Genomic DNA, 16,847 nt, shown 5'->3' with positions numbered 1-16,847 from the left:
GACCCAGTTCAAAAATGGACATCTGAAATGAACAGACATTTCTCAGACAAAGAAGTAAAAGCAGCAAATAAATATATGAAAAAATGTTCCATATCACTGGTCATTCGAGTGATGCAGATGAAAACAACACTGAGATTCTACCTCACCCCAGAAAGAATGGCTGCTATCAAGAAATCACGCAATAACAAATGTTGGCGGGGTTGTGGGGAGAAAGGAACCCTTCTCCATTGTTGGTGGGAGTGCAGACTGGTGCAACCACTATGGAAACCAATATGGAGATAGCTCAAAGAGCTAGGATTAGAGATTCCATTGGACCCAGCCATCCCTCTGCTGCATATCTTTTCAAAATAATTCTTATCACAGTGATATATGTGCACTTACGTTTATAGCAGCACAGTTTGTAATAACTAAAACTTGGAAACAGCCCATTTGTCCATCAGTTGGAAACTGGATAAAAAAAGATGTGTTTTTTCTATAAAATGGAATACTACTCAGCCACAAAGAATGAGAAATTACAGTCATTCACGGGAAAATGGAGACATTTTGAGGATATACTCCTAAGTGAAATAAATAAGTCACATGTGTAAATACCGAATAGTTTCTCTGGTGTGAATAACCTGCAGTAGCACATGAGATCCTAATGAGATAACTGATAGTGTGAAATGGGAAGAAAAGGGTTAAAAGTGTAGGTAAAGTGGGAAGGATAGGGGAAGGGGAATAAGGGAAAAGAAAAAAATGTGAGAAAATGAAAAGATGGAATTAAAGTGTCTGTAAATGGGGAGGGGAGGAGGGGGTGAAGGGATTTTAGGGAAAAGGGTAAAAAATGAGAACCAAGACCTGTCATGTAAAGGTACAAGATCCCAGTAATGAATGTAACTGTACTGTATCCCTAGAATGTACCAATAAACTCTATTAAAAAAAAAAAACAAACAAGTGGGGACATAAGGCCAGAGGAGCGAAGGTGATGTTTTAGCAAAGCATGTTATAAATGACTTGTTTCAGTACTGAGACATAGGTCACATCACTATTCCACTTGGATGAGGGTTTTAAACCTATCCTTTTATTATGTCTCAAGATCCCTTTCCCTGTGGCTCTGGTTGGACTGTCTCTGGTAAGCATCACCAGGCTACCTTGCTTAGTATCTGTGTCTGTTCTTTGCCCTCTAGGAATCATTTTAACATCAGCGCTAGTTGTTTTCAGTTCAATCTTCTTGGCTTTGGCAGATCACTGTGGTCTTCCTCAGAGACTGTTAATTGTAGACTACAAAATGGAAGTGGGAGTGAGGATGTGGCCTGATAGAAAGACTCTGCCTTTGCTGAAGACCTAATTTTAATTCTGGAGGGCTTCTGTTAGTTGTTTGGGGCTGGAGACCCCATTTCCATTTCTGTCTTCTCGGGAAATGTCCCCTAGAGCAGTGATGGCAGAGGGGTGTCACATGTGTTGCCGTGGCCGTTTGTATCACTGAAAGTGCTAAAACATTCGTTGTCGCTGCTTTAGATCCTTTTTCCCCACACTGTTCTTGGGTCTGTGGTTACTCAGTGGTCCAACCTATGCAGTTCCATTTGTCCTGGAGCTTGTACCAAGTATTTACAGAAGTTGTATCACCAGGGTTATCTAGAGGAAAGAGCCAGTGGAGGAGATCTGTATAAACGTCTATATGCCTATGTGTCTGTATCTGTATCTATATCTGTATCTGCCAGTTAATTCCAGTTGCTTTTCCTTTCGGAGCAGTCATTCCTTTCTTTCTGTCCCTTCCATTCTCTTCCTCCCCACTTTCACCCAGACAGTTCCTCAGGCCGTGGGGGAAGGAGGTTCAGAGAAGGAAATCATGGGTTGCAAGAGGCAGAGAAGACAGCAGTGACCCCCTATTTTGCTTTCTTGCTTTTCCTTTTCGCTGCCTTCACAGGCTGTTTCTCTTTGGCTCCCCAGTCTTGGTAGGAAGTTTGGCTTCAGTTACTCTGATCTTTGCTGCCCTGAGCAGGTTCCCACCCCAAAGGGAGATGCCCTTTGCAGGAGCATTCAGAGCCTCTCTCCCCTTGTGGAAAGAACATAGTGTCTGGAATCCAAATATAGTTTGAATCTGCACTCATCCCTTGCCACATGACCTGACACTTTACCTAATCACTCAGAGCCCTAGCTTCTTTGTCAAATATAAAGATTCAGAATCTATGTAACATATACTTAGTAGGTGTTCCCCTCGAGGCTTTTGCATCATGTTCTCCTAGGTGTCTTATTAGTATGGAACCCGAGGGGACTCCTGTGTGTCCTACAGTGATTTCTGAGTTTGATAGCTGACTCCTCCCTGATGACAGAATCGAAAGAGCTGTAATGAGAAACAAGCTCTTTTCTTTTTCAAAGATCTTTGCTGTCTGCCAGCTCTGCGCCTTGGGTAGATCCTTTCTTTTCTTGGAGCCTCAGTTTCCTTGTTTGTAAAATGGAACTGACTTCATCAGCATCAGTAAAGAATAGCTCCGAAAAGTGTGTTTTCCTAAGATCCCATTTAGAGTCAAGTGCTTGTAAAAATTGAGTTCATGCTCTTGAGCCTGACTTGGTAGATTGGATGTAACTTTAAAATAAAGTAAAAGGAAAGGAAAGAGGAAAGAGGTGAGCCAAGGTGAGGGAAAGAGGAAAGGAAAGAGGAAAGGGGAGGGGAGGGGAGGGGAGGGGAAGGGAAGGGAAGAACCCTTCCTACTGAGGATTTCCCCAGAAGCACACTTGTAAGGCAAAAAGAGATTGAGGAGTGTGGCAAGTAAGAGTGACAATGCCAATATTTTATTTATTTTTTTATTCCTGGATAATACTCTTTAGATGGAAAGTGCACTTTGAAATTTGAGGCAAGCTCTTCTAAACATCATGCTAACATTGGGGGACGTGGAAGGGTAAATTTAGGAGTCTGAGGAAATTGTATTTTAAGGTTTAGAAGGATCCCTGTGTGGCCTGGGGCTCTACTTTGGAAAACTATTATAATACAGCTCATGCCTCATTAATTTGGTAATCTGTGGGGACTGAGTTCATTTTTCGGATGGAGGGAGATCCTTTGCTTCTCTTTGTGTGCAGACTTACACACAGGGTCCTTCTTGTCATGTTTCCACGGGCGATGAGAGCATTGCTGTGTGCTGGCTCCCATGCAGGTTTGTGCAGGCGTGTGTTCAGCAGGCAGCAGCGCAGAGCCTTCCTTGTGGACGTGTGTGAACATGCGGGGCAGCAGGGGCACAGCGCAGTTTCAGTCTCTTAGCTCATCACGTTTCAGCCAAGATAAAATTAAAATTAGGATGATGATCATGAATTTTGTTTTTTTGCAAATTCATAGTCGTGTGTGTTTTAAACCAAAAAAAGTTTTCTGGTTTTGTGTACAAAATAGAAACACCCAAGAAAATTTAAAAACAGTTGCATGGATTTGTGTTTCCTGAATGCATGATTGGAAGATAAGGTAACCATATGGCTCATGAATATGTAGCTTTGCAAATTATGAATATAGATTCATGGGCATGGAGTTATTTCTTTAAGACAAATCTTTTTAAAAAAAATTAAGTCATAATGTATGTTAATAGAAAACATGCTTTGGATCACATTTTATATTATGGAGTTTCAGAGGAAAAAGCATGTACAGGCCTCCCAGGAGTCGGGTAGGGAGAGCATATAATTTTCTTCTTTCACATGTAGGGTTCCGTCCTCATGTGGAAGTAAATATTTCAGTACTGTTTCAGTAAGTTTATTTTTGCTGGACTTTGCATGCCAAAATACATCAAAACGTAATCTTAATACCTTTCTGTGTGGGAGCTATTATGAGTGCTAGGTCCAATCTGTAGATCCTACTTAAATAAAATCCCAGATTCTAGAGAAATGCTTATTCTCTTTTGCCACAGGTCTTTCCCCCCAGAATTCAGCTAGTGAGTTGTTGGCATGGCAGGTGTTCCTGAAATATCATTATGTTTTTCTTTGCTTTATTTGTTTTTCTTGTTTTGCTTTTCTTATTTTCCTAAGCAGGCAGCTCTTAAAATATAGGAGTCAGATAAAGTGAAGAATAGTAAAAGTTGATGTAGGGCAGGACAGAAGAGGGAGAGGGCTGATTCTTATTGTACAAGTGTTGAATTTCCACCAATGCCAAAGTCATGGAAATGTGTGAAGTTGGGCCTGTGAACTAGAGTTGGAGCTATCCCAAGAGTCTGTAACGTGAATAGCAGGCACTCACCCAACCGGTAACGCAAGCTCCAAATGAACCACAGGAGTGTGTGTGTGTGTGTGTGTGTGTGTGAGTGTGATATTCCTGGAACAACTTTTCCTCTGAGAACTCAGCAGGCTTTTATCATAGGGAGCTTCTTCTCTTTCACAAGACTTACTTCTTTCTTTTTAAATGTGTAAGAAGATAACTCCATCTATGACTTCGCCTTTCTCTCTCCCTCTTTGCTTTTTACGACCAGATCATGAGAAGAGTTGCATGCTTGTTCTTCAGACAGTCTCATTTAAGCTTTATAAAGATTATTTGGATTTTAATCAGTGTTTTTATTCATGTCATAGAGCACTGTTGTTCAAATATGCATGGTTCTGGAAGAGTATTATACCATAGTTTCCTGGATTCCTACCCCCACTCTTCAACCTGCATTTTAACTTACTTCTGTTCTGTGATACATTGGTGTGAAGCTCACAGTTGGAGAAGTATTGGGTTTGAGATATCTTCTTGACACTGATTCATGTCCTCAAATTCACCCCAAAAGCAGATGAGTAGATATTAGTTTATAACATGCTTTTTTCTCAGGGTCATATTGAAGGATGACCTAGAGTCATGCTGTCTGATAACCACATACTGTATGCAATTTTAAGTCTTCTATTAGTGAGTTTTTAAAAAAAAAATAGGCCAATGTGGCTGCATGCACCTGTAGTTTTAGCTGTTCAGGAGGTTGAGTCAGTAAGATTACTTAAGCCCCCAAGTTCAAAACCAGCTGGACCAGTTGTAATGAGATCCCACCTCGAAAACGTGTAATCAGTCAGTGAAACATTAACAAGATATTTGACTTTTCTCTTGTACTATCTTCAAACTCTGGCATTTTACATTTATAGCACAGGTGAATTTTGCAAAATTCAAGAGCTTAATGTAGCCAGTGGCAACTGTATTGGACAGTATAGATGAGGGGCAGAGATGGCTTTCTTGAAACCTGTGGGCAGACATACGATTGATCATGGCACTTGTTTCCATTTTCCACTACTCCTGAATATGACCTCAGAATCCTCCTCAGTGTAGAACTTTAGGCGGGTACTGCCAACTGGCCTTCACAATTCATTCTGTTAAATAAGGAGTGTCTTTTTTTGTAGCTAACACTGTCCCAGGTGTTTTGAATATACCCATGCGTAAAGCAGATGTTGCTTCGAGGAGGTGCTTCTGTTCTCGTGGCAGGAAATGGGCAGCAAGGGTAATAAGTGCATCTGAGTAGACTTGGAGGAAGTGAGATAAAAATGAGGATGAGACTCAGTGCTACCTGTGATCTGCCAAGACTGGAATAGTCATTAGGATGACTCCCTGGGAGCACTGGTTTGGGGGTAAGGGTCAAGGAGGTGGGAGGGTGAGCCTAGAACTAGATGAGGTCTTGTAGAGTGGTACTTTCCACAGCAGCGCTCCTCTCTTCTCCCCACCAAGACCAACTTGGGGGAGGCCCAGAGAGAGGCTGATGCAACTGCCAGGCCTGAGTCAGCTGATGCGCTGAGATAAGTGCTAAAATGAAGCAGCTCAGTTCCAGGAAAATGTGTATCCATCAGGGAGGAACTGTCCCCTTCTCTCAGGCTCCTGAGATCAACCATAAGGCTTCTGTGGATCTGCTTGGATTTCAAGAGTTAAACCCTAAACACAGGTGTGGAAACAAAAGGGCTGGTTGCCTCTTTTAGTTTTTTTTTCATGCACTTTTGGACGAGTTTGTTGAATGTGATCCAGAAAAAATAATAAACTTGGCTCTCATTGCCTAGCCGTAAGTTCTTGTAATAAAACTCCCAGCACTGGCAGAGAGAGTAATGTTCTGCTCTTAAAAAAAAAAAAAAAAAAAAAAAAAAAAAAAAAAAAAAAAAAAAAAAAAAAAAAAAAAAAAAAAAAAAAAAAATCTGGTAGTATAACCAGAAATTAAAATACAAATGTTGTGCATGGTTTAAATAGAGAAGAAGATTCAGGCAAGGAGGGGCTCAGATGTGTCCCCGCATCCTAGGATTTGGTAGACTGTAAAGTGCTCTGTGGTTGCCCCTTCTGCAGACCTTTGCTGGGATTTGGGGTCCTTGGAGCCCAAGGCTCCATTCCTTCCCACAGGAAGACATTTGTCATGTTAGAGAATGTCAGAGGATTGGGTTTTAATTAGCAAGCAGGAGGAAAGTTCAGTGGACTGTGGGGGGAGATGTGAAACTACTGGATATGCTTTAATAGTTGGGTTTTTTAGCTAGAGTTATTAGGTGAAAAATCATGTCATTAGCTGGAAAGCCAGGCTGAAAGATCATTTTCTGGGCAGTGAGGGAGGCAAGGAGTTTGGGTAATGGGAATGAAGATATTATGGCATATCCTTTCCTATAAGTATCAGCCTTGAGCTTTCTTTCAACAAGCAGTTATTGGGTCCTTGCTTTGTGCCATGCCCTATGCCAGGTCAAGAGATTCTGAATGGACAAAGTTTCCTTGGCCCTCAGTGGTGTTCTTTGCTAAGTGAAGGCAGCAGGTATACTGATAAATTAGAGAAATTTATGTGAGAGAAGGGATGGATTGGGGGCATGTACAGACATGAGAGCAGTTCCACCCTGAGGGGAACAGGGAGCCTGGGTAGCTTCATAGAGAAGGAGATACTTGTGGAAAATAAGGAGCAGTTCACCAGGTGAGCAAGGCAGGATAAGAGTGGTCCAGGCTGGGGAGCAGGGTATAAAAAGACCCAGGAGCATATAGCAGCGCAGAGTGTTCTGCACCTATGATTGGTTCCATATGGTGCATGCTGGGTACATGGGAAAGTGGTGTGAGTGAGGGCAAGCAGAGAACCCCTCTGGCCGTGTGTCACATCAGGTATTTAGCTGCTCTTCTGCATCGTCTTATGTTTATATGAGAAAGATTGCCCAGCTGACGGTGTGGAAAAGGAAGAGAGGGAATGGGATTGGTTAGTGTAATAATTTGCTGAGACAGAAGGGCCAGATATGGCGGGCAAGGACCCAGGAATAAGGTAGAGGATGGGAGATAGAATAAATAGCACAGAGAAGATCCTGCCATTTTTTCCACATTTAAAATCTGTATTCTTAACCTTTTATTTTTAAACAGGTCCACACTCATTGTGACATAATAAGAAGAATATATTTAGTCTCTGTCTCCATTTCCCAGCACACAGCTCTTAAACCTCTTGGCATCTCCAAAATGATAACTGTATTTTTTTTTCTATGTTAAGATGACTGGTAGCTGGGAACTCCTAGATGCCCTTAGGATAGGGGCCTAGTTGCCAGGTGAACCAACTATGTGATTTAGAGATTGAAATTTTCAGAGCATCATTCCGGGGAGGTAAATGGAGCAAGAGATCGACTTAATTGCCAGGGGCCAATGATATAATTTTATCCTGCTCCCTTGAAGCCTTCTTAAAAATCCTGAAACTACAGGGTAAGGTATGGAGTGCTTCTGGGTGTGAATCTTTGGAGGTGCTGGGAGGTGCTGGTGAGGGCCTGGATACCCACAGCCTTTCCTCAATACCTTGTCACCAGCATCTCTTCCATCTTGCTGTTCTGATGTGTTTCCTTTCTAATAAACATGTAAATATAAGCATATTGTTTCTCTGGAGCTCTGTGAGCCCTTCTAGTAAATAAGTGAGCCTGAGGAGGGTGGCAGGAGCCTCTGACTTGTGGCCATTCAGAAGCACAGGTGACAACCTACACTTGCATTGGTGTGACATGTCTGTTTTAGTAGTCTTATAGGGCTGGACCCTTAACCTGTAAGATCTGATGCATCAGAGTTGAACAGAATTGCGTCACAGCAGCTATTGTCCATTGTGTTGGAGACTGGCTGATGAAGGTTTCTTTCTGTAATGGTTCCACAGACACCTGCTGTGACCAGAAATCAGAAGTCTTGTATCAGGCATGAACTGTTGAGAGTAGTGGGAATATAGAATATATTTTCCCTCTATTATGTATTTTACTAATCTCTTTATATCCTATGTTTTTCCACAAACTTTAACCCAGGCCAGACTTCAATAGGATGCCACACTATGGAGATGAAAGCTAAGTCTGGAGCTCTGACTGGAGAGTCAAGGGATGGCATGTTCAGGACATGTCTGTTTCACTAGGACTCTTGGTGGATTCTGGCATGATGCCATTACAAAAATGTCCTCTGGGGTTGCTTCATAACTAGGTAACATTCTGGGACCTTGTGAGAGTGTGGAGATCCGTGTGAAACACAGTCTTCAGCCTTGGGTTGTTCAGTCTCTCAGGAATTTTGGTGGATGTTGGAAGGCAGCATGTGAAGTTTAACTGTTTACAGATAGCAAAATAAGGATTTTACATGGTCTGCACAGACTTGAAATACAGATCTGAAGAATAATTATAAAGACTATATTTATATTGAAAGAATTACTGATATAAAGAAAGGATCAAAGAGCCTTGCCATGATAAAACAAAGACCTCTTGTCGCTATATTGTATTTTACTCATTTTTTTTTGGCTCCTTTCGCTCCCTTACTAGAGTACATGTTTAAGCATAAATTAATAAATATGAGATAATGCATGCATTCAGCTGATGTGAGAGCTAATGTCTCTCTACACATAGTTTTTTAAAAGCAGATTTAGTATAAGGAATCAGCTCATGCAGGTAGAATGATTGGCAAGTCTTAGATCTGCCCATTTCCATCTGAAGGTCAGCAGGCTGCTGTGGAAACCAGGAGGAGCTGATGTCCTGGTGTGAGGTCCACCAGGCAGAATAATTCTGTCTTGGGGAGGGCCGGCTTTTCATCCCATTCACTCTTTTGACGAGTTGGATGAGGGGCCAGGGATTCAGTTCAGTGACAGCACGCCTGCCTCACAAGCGCTAGGTCCTAAGTTCAATCCTAGGTACTGAAAAACGAATGAATAGCAAACTAGTTGGGTGAGCCCATCCATAGGGAAAGCAATCTCCTTTACTCAGTCTGCTGATTTAAATGTTAATTTCATCTAAAAAATCCTTCAGCGGCAACAACAACAATGTCCAGAATAATGTTTGATCAGATATGGTATCTGAGCAGCCCATGGCCCAGTCAAGTTGGCGCCTAAAATTAACCATCACAGTGTATTTGTCAGACCGTGTCTGGGGACCCTGAATCATGTTCCAACACCACGTTTTGGAGACTATGCTGGTGAAGATCTAGCAACCATGGTAGCTAGGGAGGAGATGGAAAAGCTGAGAATGCTGCTCTGAAGAGTGAACGTGTGATAAAGGTCCAGCGACGCCTTCAGATATTTGAAGAATTGTGGAAGAAAGAGAAAGGAATTTTTTGGTGTGGTAGGCATGACTCAGACTAGCGAACAGAAAGTGAATCTTGTGAATAGAAAAAACTGTCTTGGAGGTCTTGTGAAGTCTTCTTTCTGTGAGGGTTCAGCAGATGCCTGCTGTGATCCAGAATCAGAAGTCTCTGGTTCTGGGGCTCTCTGGCACTGAGTAGGCCATTAGCCTCTCTGAGATTTCTTCCTCTCTACTGTGGAAATTATAGTAGCCTGCGTCACAGGTCCAGAGGGTCAAATGGAAATAACATCTGAATAATACCTTCTAAAGCTCTGGAGGTGGGGGAGGCCTTTGCAGAGCCAGGAGAGCTGGCAGTCAGGGGCAGAGTGCGGGCTAACCCCTTACCAAGGCAGGAAATTTCCACTGACCTGCAGTCAGGGACACCTCACTACCTCTGGCAGCTTGGAGTTCTTCTTATTGGAATGTGCCTGAGGAGTGGTGGCAATTCTGTTTCCAAATTCCTTAGCTCTGAGTGTATGAATCTTAGTTGTACTGGCCAGGAGAAGATACACTCAGCAGGGATAATGGTTCATGAAGGGATAAGCCGGCTGGAGTTGAGTGGGGCTTGTCCCTTGAACAATCAGCCTCATCATGGTACCGCTTTTTAATTCAGGGAACATTTTGAAGTTGTTCCTGATTTATTCTCTTGTTTACATTGTCCACTTGCTTGCCTTGGGAATGTACCAATGTTATGTATTCCTTTTTTTTTACTCTGTTAAAAAAAAAAGTGTTCTTTGTATAATGTATTTGAAACCCAGGGTTATATTTTGTGGCTGTACCATGAATGAGGACATGAGCAGCAGAACACTCTAGGATCCTCGCCAGCGCAGCCAGAAGTGTCCTGGCAGGGGCACAAAGACCTCTGCACTGTTGTGGTTTTTTTTTTTTTTAATTTTTCCTTTTCAGTGACAGACTTAATAAAATGTCTTTTACTACAAATGCTTTTCAGTGAAAAGAGGATTTTACAACCAGGCTAAGGTTAGAAGACCAGATAAACATGATCTGAGGCTCAGGGCTGGTGAACAGCTGCATTTCAGGGTGTTACATGTAGATGGGCATGGTTGGTAGTCTAGCTTTTTCATGTTCAGGTGACATCAAAGCTAAACACTCCATGCTGGATTGCTTATAACTGGCATCAGGGCACTTGGAAACTGTTATCCGCATATTTGGCAGCACTTTGCAGTACTAATATATAGTAGGTTTGTAGTAAATGGTAACTGTTGTCAAATAGTTTATACTCAGTTTACAGATAACTCTTTCTAAGCTTCCCAAGCTAGTACAAACCAGAAAGACTTTCTTCTCCTTTTTAGAGTACTAACCAGCATGCTTGCTATTTAGGGACTCATTCCTGGAATTCAGCAGGTATTTGAGTAATAATACTTGGTCAATCAATTTAGGGACCGCTTCCTCCCTAGTATGAGCTGCCAAAACCTAGAGCAGGATTTCTTACTCTGCCTTGTTGACATTTTGGATAATTCTTTGGGGTGTGTGTGTGTGTGTGTGTGTGTGTGTGTGTGGCCTGTGCATTGTAGGGTGTTTACCTATATATCTTGTTTCTAATCTATAGATGCCAATAGCACCTCATTCCTTTTGCGATAATCTTAAAAATACTTTTGTTTGGATTTGGGGGGGGTACCGGGGATCAAACTTGGAACCTTGTGCTTGTGAGGCAGGCAGCAACACCACTGAGCTAAATCCCCAGTCCTTAAAAATACTTTTGGACAGGGTGAAGGGAGGGCAGGGACAAGGGGAAAAAATGAGAACCAAGACCTGTCATGTAGAGGTACAAGATTCCAACAATGAATGTAACTGTACTATATCCCTAAAATGTACCAATAAACTCAATTAAAAAAATACTTTTGGACAGACATTGCCAAATGTCTCCTGCAAGACAAAATTACCTTTGGTTAAACCATTTATGCTGAAGAATGACTTTTTTAAATTTTTGCATGAAATTTGTATATATTGCCTAGAAAAATTCATGGGGGAAGAATTTGAGGAGAACATATTTCATTATGTTCCATTGTTATGGGTGTTCCAAAAAATGGATCATAGGCATTTAGGTTTAAGAACCACTGTTGTTAGAGGCAGCTTCAAGGTGCCCTGCACTGGGCCTGGGCTACAACAGTGCCTTTCACATTGTGGATCGCTCCATATTCATTAAGGGGAACATTTTCAAATGGGGCTGAACACTGGAACCATCCAGGGAGCTTTAAACAATTCTGGTGCCTGAGCCTCACCCTGAAGGTTCCGACTGGTCTGGGATGTGCAGCAGGACATTTAGAATCTCTTTAGGTGATTCTTCTTTTCAACTCTTAGTATATCATGGGATCAATTCAGCAAAGGAATTGTTTACCAGCATTTTAAGAAGTAAATGTGTATATATAGTTGAATTGGGTAAGTACTATTTTGTACACATGTTAAGGTTGGAAATGCTGCTGTGAGTGATACAGCCATTAGTAAAATCTCTGCCTTCAACTTTCTTTTTCAGTCTGGCTATTATAACCCCATCAGAAATGCCTTGCTTTTTGTTATGAATAAATAGTTAATGTGAAATTTACTGTAAGACATTTGTAATATGTATAACTATGTATTAATCTTTTTGCCCACATTTTGAGTTTTCAGCTTGATATTGTTAAGGTCATTTGTTTTATAAATACTAGCTAATGGCATGCATATTTTCACCAGTAACTAAATTTGATTATAGTATAGCAATGAGATGAGTTTCCTCCTTTATGGGTGTTGTTTATATGCCATGGTATGTTAAGTCAGCACTGCTACAAATACATGTAACAGAAATGTGGTGGCTTCCACACATCATCCTCCAGGTTTTATCAGGGTCAGGTTAATAGTCTCTTCATTATCTCTTACAAAATGAGCTTATACATATTCATCTCACTGCTGTGAAATAGAGGAATGTCCTAGAAGATTGGCAACGTTTTGCCATTCTTTTTATCTCAGTGCTCAGCCGAACTTGAAAGGACTCTTGCTGGGTCTCGGTCAGCAGATGCTGCAGCTGTGGGAGGTCCCTCACCCTGATTCTGAAGCCCATTACAAGCCCGTGAGAACACCCACCAGTGCTTCCCAGTTGAATTGCAACACATGACAGTCAACCTTCGGTACCCATAGAGGACTGGTTCCAGGACAATTTCCCAATACCAATCCATAGATGCGCAAGGCCCTTATTTAAAATAGCGTAGTATTTGTGTATAAACCTACATACATCTTCCTGAGTACTTTAAATTATCTCTGGGTTACTTATAATATCCAACTCAGTGTACATGCTATGCAGATAGTTATAGTGTACTGTTCAGGAAATAATGACATGGGGAAAAAAGTCTACATTTTCAGTACAGGTACAGATTTTTCCCCAAATGCCTTCAGAATATAGTTGGTTAAATCCATAGTTGTAGAATCCATGTAACTGGAGGCCTAATAGTACTCAAAAGGTTGGGTTTTACTATAGATGTACGGAAAATGGAAACGATAATTTTGATTACTCACAATGCACAAGTCAGTCTTCCATCACAAAGTTCTTTGAAAATTTGAGGGGAATTTTGCCGTTATCTAGGAGAATTATGTTTGGGAGTGTTTCTTCATCAGTTGCTGAAAAAGCTGGCTTGCCTATGTAACAGAGGGAAGAGACAAATTGGTTATTGACAAATACTCATCAGTGGTCTGATAAGTGCTTTCTCTGTGATTCAGCTCTAGATGTCTGAGCCATGTTAAACTATGTATTCTGTTTCCTTTAGGTGTCTGAGAGTTCTGTGGTCCAGTTTTCATCAGGAAACTTCTCCTTGACAGCAAAAACAGAAGAAAGGAACTTCCCTCATGGAAATGAACATCTTTTAAATTGGGCCCAAAAGGAGTATGGAGCAGTTACTTCATTTACCGAACTCAAGATAGCAAGAAACATTTATATTAAAGTGGGAGAAGGTAAATTATAAGTGGCTTCAGTTAGTAACTGATTTATGATAGGCAGTTTTCTGTTAGCCTGGTAGGGGTTAGGTAGCCAGGTGATTAGGGGAAAGAATCACAGAATTCCAGAATGGTGTAGCCAGCAGGAACACGGGGATCATTTGGGCTTGCTCTTCCACCTCTCCTTCTTTATTTTCCTTCTGGGAAGATTGACCTGGTAATGACCAAATGAGAAATGGGGATTGGTGCACTTGACAGAGAGTGGGAGCTGTTGTGCAGGATTCAGAAGACATCTGTGTACAGACATCAGAAAAAGTTAATGGAGGGTGAGAAGTGAAGGGTATGGGAAAGATGATAATGATGATGAAATTAAGGAGTTGGCAGTGTACGTCAACAGATCAGGCTTTCTTTCTACACATATTTGAAACCAGTATCAGTATGTGGTTGAGACGTCATTTAAATTTGGGCAATAGCAAAAGAAAGTGTTTAAATATATTTTAATATTCATGCCCATTCCAGAACAAGTTATTGGAGAAATGTTAGGCCTTGTTATTGGCCTTGATAAGAGACTGCCCATTTTAATTTCCTTGCCTTGCAAAGAGGTTGAAGTAGCCAGTGACCCAAACTTTCATAAAACATTCTTCATTGGTATTTTTAGTTGAGTACATTTGAACATCTGTAAGTTACTAAGAAATAACTCTGTAAATGAGTCCTTGTTATAGTCAAGTAACTATGAACACTGTTTCAGGTCTTCAGCATCTAGTGCTCTCTGGTGAATTCTGTAGTAGTTGTCACCTCCTCTGCAGATAGCATGGCAGGGAAGGAGGGTCATTGAATGTTTGATCCCAGGTCTTTGTTGAATCAGGACTGTTTTAAAGTGCATATGAAACAGATATTGCAAGGGTGGACACTGACATTAACAGCCACATCGGGGCTTTCATATGCACCCCACTTAACCCCATAGTAATCCCAGGAGGGAAACAGAGGGCTTAGTAGAGGGTGAAGGAAATTTGTTCAAATCCATATTGCTAGCAAGTAGCAAAAGTAAATCCCAAACCCAGTTTCTTGAACCTAATGCTTGTCTTCTGATGCTGTACTTTGAGTATTAGCCAAAGAAGCATAACCTGAAAATGAAAATAGGCTGCTAAATGGAAAGGCTTGTTTATTTGGGATGAGAGGAAGAAAGTTTAGGTGAGAGTTGGGTTCAAAAGATTTAAATTTGTTGCTAGGCTACTAGGGTAGTCAGTGAATAACAGAGGTCAACCCCATTGAGACAAAATGAAAACTCTCTTTTAATAAAAGATCTAATTCTTAGCCATTGCTACACATTTCTGAAGTGGAATTCTTGTAGTGTGAAAGAATGTTGATTACCCCTTGGAATTTGTCAGAATAAGAAAACTTGTTATAGTAATATTTAGAATATTGGGGTCTGTTTATTTGATAGTATATGGATTTCTATGCATAGCAGTCACCTGCCTTGTAAGCAAAAGGCTAAATAACTTAGGTAGTGAAGCTACACATCGGGTAGGGGAGTGAACATAGAAGACCAGGTGTCCAGTCCAGCAAAAACTGGTTAACTTCTTGGCAGTTCCTTTGCAGTCCCTGGAATTTGTCTCCAGCCACCAGTCAGGTCTAAGTCACTGGGCTAAGACATGAAAAGGTACAGTTGGGGAATTGGAGGCTCCTTGCTCAGGTTGGTGGATCAAAGACAAGGTCATGGACTATCGCCCTCTGTCAGCCTCCGCAGAGCCAGCCTCATGGGCTAGTCTGTCTTTGTATCCCACACCACATGCCGGCCATGAGCCTCCTTTTGCTCAAACCTCAGTTCTCAAACTCCTGCCCCAGTAATAACAGCAGCAGTAGCCTTGCCCAAGAACTTGTTAGAAATGCCTTTTTAGAAACTCTGGAGTGGGGCGGGTGTTCTCAGGAGCCCTCCAAGTGATTGTGGTGCTTATTCACAGTTGAGAACTGTTCTAACCTGTCTATGTATAGTGGGAGAGTGTTGGTTCTTACCACAACTGGTCATCATAACTGTGGACCTCAGCAACGTGATGTACCTCCACAGCCTCAGTTTCCACAGCAGAAAAGTGAGGCATTTGCGTTACTTCTCAGGCTAATTCCTGCTCAGAGTGTATCATTCTGGGTCTCAAAGTCATTTGTAGGTCTTTCTTAAAATACAAATAAGCCATGTAACTTTTCTTCCCAACCCCAGACTTGTTATGTTTCTCCCTGGAGGTTCCCATTGTGGTTTTCTTTCTATTTGGCACTTGATGTAAGATTTGATGCCAAGCATATGGAAAGTCATGTATGTTGGGGGGCTATATACACAACAAAAAGTGATTAGTTTATTGAACTTTGTGAAACTGGCATCTAGGACTGGAACCCCTAATTAACAGCAACTTTTGAACAATTAAACCGTTTCTAGTGGCTTACCAACATGGGTGAACTTTTTGTCACTTGCTTCAGATCTCACGTCTTTTGTGAATTTAGGAAACCTATCCTGTGTGCCTGTTACATGCCAATGACAAGTTAGGCACGCTTGTGAATTGGAAATGCAGGCCACAGTCCCAATAGGATCCTAGTCTCATTAGTTTTCTGGCCCATACACACACCTGATTCTCAATTAAATTTCAACCCTGCTGTCCCAGTATCATTTTTCCATCCTGTGATCTGGGGGAGGCATCACAGAGCTGCAGCTGTAGGGTGTGCATATCTCATCTGCACATCTGGCAAAATCCTCAGCAGATGTGAAGGAAGGCTGCTCTAGCAGCTCCGGTTGGGGAGCCTGTTCTCATTGAGGGGGCTTTGGAAACGAAAGCAGAGTGCAGAGCCAATGCTATCTGCAGTGAGCCTAGAATCAGGCCCTTGTGAAGTGCTCCGGTCTGCTCATTTCCCAGAATGGTGCTGGGGATGCTGCTGTGTGTGCTGCAGACTTTAGCGCAAGGGAGGTTACATAGGTGGGAGACAGTATTAACCCAACCTTGGAACTTCCTGAGTTGATTCCTTACCATTAGGTAAGACTTTCCAGTGAATGTGAACTGTGGCATCCATTCTTGAAATGAAATATGCAGAAATCTGTTTCCTAAAAGTGCCAGGTCTCTGATTAATTACCTCTTCTGAAAAGCTTGCAACACCTAGAACTTCCTTGACATTGGTCCCAGCTGTCATTCTGCCAGCAGTTTCTTCAGGTTCTGTTTAAACATTTAAACCACTGGATGGAAATCCCATCAACTGCAGTGCTGTGTAAATGGCGTGTGCTATTGGGTCTTCAGACTCTTGGTACTTTCATCTTCTTCCTTGCTGGAAGTGGAAGGCAGCCCTCAGCACAATGTTATTTATGAAACTACCTTAAAAACTGTAAAGCCATGTAAATAGAAGTTGTCTGCGTCAAGATTGTGAGGAGTAGAAGTCTCCCCTTCCTGTTTCTCCCAAAAGTTTACCTTTAATCTTCAGAGTATGAAGTGCTG

The 16,847-nt window shown here is 41.7% G+C and overlaps 1 protein-coding gene across 3 annotated transcripts in view; it reads left to right on the top strand.

Annotated features, from left to right (window-relative positions):
* Tgfbr3 (transforming growth factor beta receptor 3) overlaps positions 1 to 16,847 on the top strand; it is a 187,517-nt gene that overhangs the window by 123,711 nt on the left and 46,959 nt on the right. For all 3 annotated transcript variants that reach the window (XM_010644936.3, XM_010644935.3, XM_019210787.2), the window contains exon 5: positions 13,215 to 13,398. In XM_010644936.3, the coding sequence (XP_010643238.1) occupies positions 13,215 to 13,398 (184 nt within the window). The remainder of the gene's footprint in view (positions 1 to 13,214; positions 13,399 to 16,847) is intronic.

The sequence above is a fragment of the Fukomys damarensis genome, unplaced genomic scaffold (genome assembly GCF_012274545.1).
Source record: "Fukomys damarensis isolate Sample0158 unplaced genomic scaffold, DMR_v1.0_HiC HiC_scaffold_33, whole genome shotgun sequence".
Classification (NCBI taxonomy): Eukaryota; Metazoa; Chordata; class Mammalia; order Rodentia; family Bathyergidae; genus Fukomys; species Fukomys damarensis.
This window is presented reverse-complemented; position numbering and strand designations above follow the sequence as displayed.